The 10,913-nt window shown below is 37.7% G+C and overlaps 2 protein-coding genes across 8 annotated transcripts in view; both read left to right on the plus strand.

The window, feature by feature from the left end:
- LOC126916785 (homeobox protein extradenticle) overlaps nucleotides 1-6,454 on the plus strand; it is a 41,100-nt gene extending 34,646 nt beyond the window's left edge. For 3 of the 7 annotated variants that reach the window (XM_050722942.1, XM_050722943.1, XM_050722949.1), the window contains one exon: nucleotides 2,793-6,454. In XM_050722942.1, the coding sequence (XP_050578899.1) occupies nucleotides 2,793-2,927 (135 nt within the window). In that variant the 3' untranslated portion in view covers nucleotides 2,928-6,454. Of the gene's footprint in view, nucleotides 1-400; nucleotides 553-656 lie in introns of those variants that run through there. The other 4 variants (XM_050722947.1, XM_050722948.1, XM_050722945.1 and 1 more) reach the window with 4 other exon arrangements.
- Nucleotides 6,317-7,610, plus strand: LOC126917006 (hepatitis A virus cellular receptor 1-like). The gene is made up of 3 exons (XM_050723393.1): nucleotides 6,317-6,352; nucleotides 6,585-6,743; nucleotides 7,152-7,610. The coding sequence occupies exons 1-3, from the start codon at nucleotides 6,317-6,319 to the stop codon at nucleotides 7,608-7,610; spliced, it is 654 nt and encodes a 217-aa protein (XP_050579350.1).
- The last annotated feature ends 3,303 nt before the right edge of the window (nucleotides 7,611-10,913 follow it).

The following is a 10,913-nucleotide window of genomic DNA, read 5'->3' on the forward strand; positions in this document are numbered from 1 at the left end:
GCCGCGCGCTTTCAAGCGCATTGTTACAAGCACAGTTCGCACGGTCTTGCACCTGTAATAATATCGTTACGATTGATCAGTCGTCTGTTCCTTGGTCTCTTCTACTCTCCATCACCTAACGAGTTGGCTGATACACGAATTTCGTCGACGAACCGTCCATCTTCGCGGAACGCAATTCGCGATCGACTAGAATTACAGTTCAGTTTATGCGATTTTGCTACAGTCCCCCGAGAAATACGTTTCTCTATTCGATTTCACTAGTGAATTTCGTTGCTCCGAGGAAGATGTACGGTTCGGTGGACTGCTAGGGTGGTCGGCTGTTTGCTCTCGAACACAAGCTGAATCCAAATTCGTCCCGTTTAAATTCACTTAGATCTTTTTTCTTTCTCTCTTGACGCAGATGAAACGAAATTCATAGAAGGCGACAGAGAGTGAGAGAGACATCGAATCAGACTTCACGCAAAAAGAGTACGCAATTAGAGAGTGAAAGAAAAAAAAAAATTGCGAGAGCAAGTAAGGAGCATCGCGGAAAGAAAGGAAAAGACGAGAATCGCGCGACCTGGCTAAATTAAACGAGAGATTAAAAGAAAAAGAAGCCACACGGCTGGTGCGTGTCCACTGATCTCAGCCTTATGTGCTTTCTGTTGTGTTCACAGTGACGCGCCGTGCCAACGAAAAATCCAATTGCGATCGTAGATTCGTCATCGAGCTCGACGTGTGCTGGCTTTACGCGAACGCGTGAATCCGCTTGCGTTTCACGAGAGATTGGAGGAATGCGTGAAGTATGTCTGAGAGAGATTCGCGAACGATGTTCGAGATTAGAAATCGACGAGCCGTTCAGGATGTATCATCCTTCGTTGCAACAAGCACAGGTCTCTTTCCCTTGAACGGTCGAAACGACGAGTTTCGAAGAGAGACAGACGAAATTTCGAACAAACTGATTCGCATAGAATCGAGACATCGACTCGTAGATAGTGCAATATACTCATAATTATTATATAAATACATTTATACGCGTTCTTTCTTTCTTTTCTTTTTTTTTTTTTTTTTTTTTTTTTTTGTTGTTGATATTATTCTTGGCGCTTGATTTTTCGAGCCTTTCTCACGTATCGTGTCGTTTTTGTCGTCTCGCTCGAAGCCGGGAACTGACGATCAACGAATCAACTGGAAATGAGATATCTTTAAAGCGACGAATTTTTATCGAACTTTGTTCGTTCGTTGTTCTGCCTGAGACGTTTTCACAGCGACGTTCTCGCCTTCGAGCTCGTTTCTAGATTTAGACTTTGCCGAATGTGCAATAAAACTTCTGTAGCAGGCCTTGTTTGAGCGAGAAAAGCACGAGGTAGCTCGTTTATAGGTAGGTTACCGAATTGGTGGCAGCAAGTAGTAAATTAATCCGAGCCAATCGTATCGGTGGAACACGGTCGATCAAAGAACGAACGTTTCGTCGCGCCTTTTACTTTTTATTTCGCCAACAGTTCGCTGTATTTAACCGATAACGATGGTTCCGAAGGGATTAACGAATCGATGTTTGAAACTAGGCAGCTTATGATATCCCAGAAATACGGGGAAATAGACTGCAAGTATATCGTAAACGCGTATTGTCGCGTTACTTTCGAAACGAATCGTCCCCTAGCAGTTTTTCGTACGCGATCAACCACGCCTGTTTGTTGCGCATAATAGCACGAGATCAGGCGAACGAGTACGATCTCTGTCCGTGTTACAGCTACTTATAGACTATCTGTGCTATGCAGATACATCCTCGAAGAACGCACCATGCGGTTTCTTGTCGCTCTCGTATGGCTTTCGATACTTAATCTTACAATTAGAATATCTTCTACAGAGTTTCGCATCGCACTGCAATGTATTCGTTACGTATACACATACACGTTTAAGAATACACGACACACATACGCTGACTTACAAAGTGATATACAAAGAATTACGCAGATCAGAGAATTCTTTACGGATGGATAATTCCTCGAGAGACATCTTCGTGGCATGCATGGCTGCATGTAGAATTACAGTTTATACGTTTATACTGGTCTTACACAGTAGTACGTGTGTGCGTTTATCATTACTTCTACATATTCTATTATTATTTTTTTGTTGTTGTTTTTCTTTTTTTTTTTTGTCTTTGCGGGACGATTGGCTGGGGTTTTCTGGGTGAATAGATAAAAGGCGAAAGGAGATGAGAGAGCGTGAAAGAGGGCGGATGTCAAAGATTTCATATTTAGTTCATTTGCAGAGTTACACATTTTTCGCGTAGATAGTAGAATAGGCGCCGGTTTGTTGCATTGGCAAATTAGAGTGAAAGGATTTCCTAGTTTTGCTGTTTGTTCCTTTGTTCTGCAATCATCATCTCGATCATTAGAATCTTTCGTGTTATGTAGCAAATCCTTTCGTGCTCGTAACGGGAGTCGAACGTATTCTTTTTATAAAAAAAAAATAAATAAATAAATAAATAAGGAAAGAAAAGAGAAACTACAGTTGTTAAAAAAAAAAAGAAAAAAGAGAAGAAAAAAAGAAGGACGTTGCGAAGCAAGAAGATAAATCGATATCCTGATACGAGCAGCCAATTCAAATAGCCCGCGCTTTCGTAAAATTCCATATAATTTGTATATCATGGTTATTCGAGAAACGTCTGTCTGTGCTGACAAAAAAATGCGTAAAGTTGTGAAACGAAGGCGATGCTTAGTGACCAATGACACGCAATTTTGTCGCCACCTGCAGGGGATAAAGACAGAGAGCTAAAAATCAATTGAAAAAAAAAATCGAAAAAAATGACGCAGGGCAAAGCACTGACCGGTGGGCCTGGCGCGACCGGATGGATGCAACAACGCGAGGCGGTGCCGGAATTTCCGCCACTCCACGATTCAGCAGATTCTGATTCCGACCGAGAAAATGAAAAACGACCGCGCGTCTAAAATTACTTTTGGGATGAGCGACCTAGCATGGTAACGAAACTAATAAAACAAAATACATGCAAAAAAACGCAGCAACAAAATTGAGAGAGAAAAAAGAGAAAAAAGCATAGAGTAGAGTGTGTATGTCAGAGAAAGAGGAAAAAAAAAGAGCAGACGTACCGCTACCGGACAACCAGGAACCACGTCGTCACCCACTACCGACACGCACACGCTCTCGTCAGCATACAACCACATACACCAACATACGTATACACATTTGCGATAACGCGCACCTCCGAGCCACACACAAGGAATTAATGTTCGTTGGTGTTCCTACGATTAATAATAACATTAGTTTCCGGTTTTGAAACATTTTTCTCTTTTTCCGTCAAGAGAGAAGGCCAAACGCACCGAAGGATGCGACGATATTAATTAGTCTATCGCGAATTAATCCGTAGTAAACTTTTAGCAATTTCTCGAGATAAATACGACCATGGGAGAATGTTAGTTATTCGATGATTCGCGCATCGAACAGGAACAATTTCATACGCGCGTTCGCAACTTCTTTGCTTCTGCCCTTCGATCTTGATACCTTAATCTTGCCTTATCGAGTGACTGTGCACGGGCATCCACGTCACCTATTTACAGAGGATTTAAAGAGCGAAACGTGTAAGAGGAATTAAAAAAGAAAAAGCGGGTAGAAAGAAAGAAAGAAAGAGAGAGAGAGAGAGAGCGAGCGAGCGAGCGAGCGCGAGAGAGAGAGAGAGTGCGAGAGTATGAGAGAGTGGAAAGGACGGCGAACGATAAGAATCCGTAGGGCAATGTGCTCTTAAGAAAAACGTAGGTTCGCTTCTATTAAGACAATACGGTAGCGTACAGGCGTCTAGCTAAGGAGAGAGAGGGAGAGAGCGTATACAATCAACTAATTGTTTTATTTTTTACGTATGTTACATACACGCATACGTACATAAACGTAGCTTGTACAGATATTTTTATTCTTATGATCGTCCCTATCCCGATACCCTACGATTGATCGGACGATTTGATTTTAAATATTTAACTTTGTCTTTGTAATCATTTTTACCCTCATGTTATGTATATCTCCCACTATAAAACGTAGCGTAATTTTTTGCTGGGTAAGGATTTAAGGGAATAATATTTTGGACGTATACAAAGAAATATATATATATCGTTTCTTTCTTTTTTTTCTTTTCTTCTTCATTTCTCGACGAGACAGACATTTATAGAAATTTGTGATCCGTCGTGAAGCAGCTTCCAGCTAGATTTTTGATGTAATTCTTTTTAAATCTAATCCCAGCAGTATCCCGAGTATCGTGTAATGCTAGCGAATGTTTCTTACGTTCGATTATGGTTTAAGTTCCGAGTCTTAAGTTTAGCTTCGAATTATACTTTTATAGCGATACGTTGACGATGTTTGCGTGCTGATTTGTTCAATTTCGTTCGAATGCGAGGACACTATTTGCTGTTTCTGTCTTAAGAAACAGATCACGATAATTGTAATAATTTTCCAGCATTATTATTTATTTACTGAAATTTGAGTACGCGCATGTGTTTCATAAGTATATAAGAAGACGATTTGTCGGTGTCCTCGCTGTACAAAGCTTAGTATCGTACACTTTGTTACGTTGAAAAATTGTGTGCATGATTGTATCTATGAGCGAGCCGAAAAACTCGATCCGTTTCCTACATTTCTTTTTTCTTTTTTTTTCTTTTTTTCTCTCTGTAAAACAACGATTCAGCACGAGATCTTATTAAAATTTGTTTCCTTTATCTCTTTTGTTCTGTTTCGTTGATTTCAACAGCCGACACACGTACAGAGACACAGGTGTCGAATCCAGAATTCGAACTCCGCCATTTGATTGGTAGTCGCGAAGCGCCAAACTTTCGGCCACCCTTCTCGACCAAACTTGTTCATTCGGCTTCGATCAGGCAACTTTTTGCAAATCAAAGTATATTTTCTAGCGAAGTAAAACGTGGCCGTTTACATGGTTGCTAATCGGCTAATCGGCCAATCCGTCGGAGCGTAGAGAAACGAATCGAAGTCGGATTTTTATTGGTACTACTGCGCTTCTTCCGGTCGAACGGAAATATAGGTTTTGAAAGCGGCGCGAGAAAACGCTATTCAACTGGATTCGACATTTAAAATATACGATTGCGCCTGTCTATCCTTAGTTGGTCGTACGTACGTAGGTACATATGTATTGTGTATACGTATACATGTGTATAAAAATATATATTCTATACTTTCGTATCTGTAATAACTCCGTATGTCATCATTGCGATGGTAAATTCCTACGATGAACTGGGCAGAAACGTAAAGATTGCGTTCCGACCAAGTTTTCCTTCGACCGTATGCGTGCATGAATCTGAATAGTCGCCGGAAAAAGATATTTCGGATAAATTATAGTTGGTGCAATAACGTTACAAATCATCTTTGTCGCTTTATTTCTCCAATTCTTTCGAAAAGTGGACACTATCGGATATTTCTTGACGCTAGAAAAACGAATCGCGAGGAATTGTTAATAGTGCTTTTTCACGCGACTGTGTGATCACGCTCGCGTACACGGCCGGTACTGTTTGCTTTCAGGAGCTGTCGCCTTGAAATACTTAGAGGAATCGCAAGAAGATGCGCGAAACAGACAATTACGAGAATGAAATTAAGATGTAGAAACGCATATGAATAAGATGTATCGTGAAAATGCTCGCGCAATCCGATCACCTCACTATCTGTGATCCGAGGCTCGTCGTTAACACGGCGAGTAATACGAACTAAAAATCGATATTAAGCTATTAATGTTATGTAATACAGATTCTCTAAGCGAGAAGCGTTCACGTTCCTAAGCGACGCGCAAAAAGAAAGTCGCACCAGAATTCGACCAACGAACGATACGTTGTCGAGCTTTGGTTTACGATCGAAAGCTAACGAACAACACACCACCGCGTTACGAGAAGTTCACCTAACATTCGCAATATACGTCATAGGATTAAGCAAAAGGGTTGGTTGTTTGTGCTTGAGAAAGAAAGAAGCGGCCAGAAACGGCAGATACCCGTTCCTAGTCGGTTTATCGTCCTTTACCTTTCTCACTTCTTCGACTTGTATGACAACTGCTTCCTCCTCCTCTTTTTCTTCCACTTCATCGTTTCGTCTTTTTGTTCCACGCTGTTTCGCGAAGATCAAGCGTGAACGCTTCTATGCATCGATGCCACCTTTCTCCCTCTCAGCGAGACTCATCGAGTGAAGATGGTCGAAATGAAAAGACAGTGAACGGAAAAAGGGATGAACATATAGAAACGTGATGAGCAAGCAGATAAAAAAGTACGATCGGGAAACAGAATAGAAACGAAGCAATGGTCCCGCGACACAACACTAATGTATACGATTTTTCAACATGAAAATATTATATATTGTAGCTATACATATAGAGGTATATAAAAGAGAATAGTCCATAGGCAAAAGTGTAATAGCTAAGTACATCATTGTAACGACGATGCTAATTAGTAAAACGAGATTTATTTTATTATTATCATGGTCGCTGTTGTTTATTACTATTATTATTATTATTATTATTATTATTATTATTATTATTATTATTATTATTCTAATTAACCATCACTACTACGACTAACACTTACTACTATTTCAACTACTACCGCTAGTACAACTACTACAAGTACTACAACTACTACAACAACAACTACTACTACTATTCTACTACTACTGCTGCTACCACCACCATCATGACTACTACTACTACTACTACTACTACTACTACTACTACTACCAATCCTGCTGGTACTATTATCACCACCACTACTGTTATTACTATCAAAGCTACTACTACTACTACTACTACTACAACTACTATTACTACTACTACTACTACTATTACTACTACTACTACTACTACTACTACTACTATTACTACTACTACTACTACTACTAATACTACTACTACTTTGACTATTCCTACTGCTACTACGACTATTCCTACTGCTACTACGACTATTCCTACTGCTACTACGACTATTCCTACTGCTACTACGACTATTCCTACTGCTACTACGACTATTCCTACTGCTACTACGACTATTCCTACTGCTACTACGACTATTCCTACTGTTACTACGACTATTCCTACTGCTACTACGACTATTCCTGCTGCTGCTACCACTACTACTACTACTACGACTGTTCCTGCTGCTGCTGCTGCTGCTGCTACCAAGACTGTTCCTGTTGCTACTACCACTCCTACGACTGTTCCTGCTGCTGCTGCTGCTGCTACTACTACTACGACTGTTCCTGCTGCTGCTACTACTAGCACTACTACGACTGTTCCTGCTACTACTACCACTACTACGACTGTTCCTGCTGCTGTTACTATTACTACGACTGTTCCTGCTGCTGTTACTACTACTACGACTGTTCCTGCTGCTACTACTACTACTATGACTGTCCCTGCTGCTGCTGCTGCTGCTACTACTACTACGACTGTTCCTGCTCCTGCTACTACTACTACTACGACTGTCCCTGCTCCTGCTACTACTACTACTACTAGTACTACTATTACTCTACTACTGCTATTACTAATAGTACTACTACTAGTAATGCAACAACAACAACAACTATTACTAGTACTACCACTGCGACTATTCCTGTTACTGCTATTACTACTACTACCATGACTACTACTACTATTACTACTGATCCTGCTGGTGCTACTATGACCACTACTACGACTATTCCTGCTGCTGCTACTACTACTATCACTATTAGTGTTACCACTATCACTGTTGCTCCTACTGCTGCCGCCGTTGCTTTTGTTGCTGCTGTTGCCGCAGCCGTTTGATGCTGCTACTACCACCGCTACTATTACTAGTGCTACCACTATTACTACTACTACTACTACTACTACGACTGTTGCTGCTACTACTATTACTACTACTACCACCACCACTACTACTACTACTGCTACTACTACTACTACTACTACTACTACTACTACTACTACTACTACTACTACTACTTCTACTGCTACTATTACTATTACTATCGCCGTTATTATTATTATTACTAATATTATTGATATTTGTGATCTTCTCATTGTGGTGATCACGTTTCAATTTTATTATTAGGTTCATGGATTTTTATTATTATTATTATTAATATTATTATTATTATTATTATTATTATTAATATTATTATTATTATTATTATTATTATTATTATTATTATTATTATTATTATTATTATTATTATTATTATTATTATTATTATTATTATTATTATTATTATTATTATTATTATTATTATTATTATTATTATTATTATTATTATTATTATTATTATTATTATTATTATTATTATTATTATTATTATTATTATTATTATTATTATTATTATTATTATTATTATTATTATTATTATTATTATTATTATTATTATTATTATTATTATTATTGAAATTTATTATTGAAATTTATTATTATGCCCAAAACGCGTTGGACGTACCTTTTGAAGACAGAAGAAAGTCGATCAACAGCTAGATAATTTTTATGGATTTATTAACTATTGATTGTCGTGATGAATTGCGGCCCGACGATTTATTACTTAGCACGTAGGAAAGAAGAAAAAAAGATATCCATTTATTGTATAAACGGAGATGAGGCGAAGATGAGAATTACGAGTATCCTGCAGAAGATTAGGTGGTTAAATTCTGTTGTTAAATAATATGTCGCTGGTGAAACTATCGACTGAAGATCGAACATTGAGAAATATTCCCCTTTAATTTATATCCTTTCCTACACCTAACGCGATTCGTCGATTTGCTATTTATTTATTTATTAAAATTATATATATTAAAATTTAGAGTATGTTACTTTGTTTATTCAAAGAACTCACAGACAAGACAGTTGTAAGGAAAAAGGAAATTTCACCTAACGACATTTCAGCGACATTTCACCTCCTCGTCTCAAAAGTCGATCTTCAGCCAATTTTTTCACCAATCATGCGACCAGTACAAGTGCGTTTGGCACAGCTAGTATACGACAAAAGAGCGCCTGAAGTTCGCCGCGAGACCGGCTTCAAGCGTTCCTTATAAGCTCTACCTAACATTTAATAAAACGAAATGAAAACGAGTCACGAATACGAGATCGATAAGACGAAGTAAAAGAAAAAAAAAAAAAAGAATAAGAAATAACGTTTAACATTTATGGATACACGATATAAGATACTATATATTCATATTCCCCGCTCCCCCTCCGCTAGATCCTTTCCTTCAATCGTCTAACTTTCGTTCAAGATAACCAGAGAAAGAAAAGGTCATCTGTAAAATTTACCGAATCACACGCCAACGCTGGTTATTGCATTTATGTTTCTCGTTGTCGGATGAAATTTCAACTTACTTTCCTCTCGAAGCACTTTTGAAGAGAATCGTTTTCTATTAATAAAAGGGGAAGAAATCTCGATCATTTCGATAACGAATTTACAATTTTATAAAGCTACTAAAATTTCGTAATATGAACATTTTAAACGTCGCGCTTTTTCGAAACCGATATTCCTCCTTTTTCTTTTCTCGCCAACTTTCTTAAATATATTCGGAAAATAAATAAATATTTTTAAAAGTTTCAAAAACGGAAAGGAAGTTGAAATCGAGTCTCGATATGTACAACAGTATACCACAGAAATCATTGTATCGATTAAAATCATGGTAAACATAATAAAACGCTCAAAAGTAATATCGGTTCGATTTGTACAACTGTTTCACGTTATTCGTATAAAATATTACCTTTTATATATTCTTTCAGTTCCTTAACGCTTCGAATTATCACGAGTTCCCTACGTTCTTTTTTCTTTTTTTTTTTTTTTTTTTGTATTATTTACGTCAACTTTTGTAGAGAAAAGTATTTGTTAACGGGGGAATTGATTAGGGTTGAATGAAATACGAATGGAGTAAAAATTTATATTTGGAAGGTTACAAGTATATACTACTTAGTTTTCATAAAAAATAAACATTTTTACTAAGCGAAAGCTGCGAGTTCGGAAGGTATCTTGTTGTTTCTATGCGTTTATCTTTATATTTCGTATAAAAGAATTTCACGAGGCGTTTGGTGCTGCCATCTGTCGAGCCTGAGATAATATACAAGAAGATGATCGAGAAAAACAATCGAATGCGCCCTCTCTGAAGTACCTGCGCTAATTTCGAAACATCGGAAACGCAGAGATCGCGTATCTCGTTAAAAGTGGAAAAACTTTGAAAATTTTAATTAGCCTTCGTAATGTCTTAAGCTTAAGTGAAAAACACGAGTATCTTGAAATATTTTAACACATTATTTTATTGGTTTTTTCCTTAAAAAAAGAATGAACTTGAAATTGGTTGTTGGGTTGTTGGATTCTGGCGAGTAATGATTGGGCATTTCGAAGCGACGATACACACTAATTTGCAAATTGAACTAGCTATGTATATATATATATATAATATTTATATATATATATATATATATATTTGTATACATATATATATATATATATGTATAAGGTAGGTATCTTTTTCCTCATTTACTGCATAATACATAAGTAATAATGCATGCTTACATCTTCGTTTTCATTCTTCCTCTTGCGCTCGCTTTCTTTCTTTGCACTTTCACTCACACATTCATGCCCGACACCGAACCGCTCGTTTTCGCAATTTCAAAGAATAATCGAGTTTATCCTTTCGTTAGTTTTCTCTTTTGTTTCCTCATTTTTCCTCCTTGTTTCTTTCGAACATACGAGAGTTCCTCACTGGCAGATACGTTCACACACATATAGAATACTTATTTTTCATTTAAAGAAGAGAAATGATACAAACGAATGTTCGCGTCACGACGAACACGCGAAACTGATGCGTGCTTCTTTTAAACTACGAGAATAAATCGTTCGTCAGTCGTGAACGGTGAGAACGTTGTCGTGTATGCGCTTCTTAAGAAATACGTGTCAGCTCGATTTTC

Source organism: Bombus affinis, chromosome 5 (genome assembly GCF_024516045.1).
Source record: "Bombus affinis isolate iyBomAffi1 chromosome 5, iyBomAffi1.2, whole genome shotgun sequence".
NCBI classification, from domain to species: domain Eukaryota; kingdom Metazoa; phylum Arthropoda; class Insecta; order Hymenoptera; family Apidae; genus Bombus; species Bombus affinis.

What these genes read in the sequence shown, in the direction of transcription:
- LOC126917006 (XM_050723393.1), top strand. Translation starts at nt 6,317, where the DNA reads ATGAAAATATTATATATTGTAGCTATACATATAGAG. An exon ending in TTGTAGCTATACATATAGAG is followed by an intron (nt 6,353 to 6,584) that starts GTATATAAAAGA and finishes TACTACCGCTAG; the next exon opens with TACAACTACTACAAGTACTA. An exon ending in CTATTATCACCACCACTACT is followed by an intron (nt 6,744 to 7,151) that starts GTTATTACTATC and finishes GCTGCTACCAAG; the next exon opens with ACTGTTCCTGTTGCTACTAC.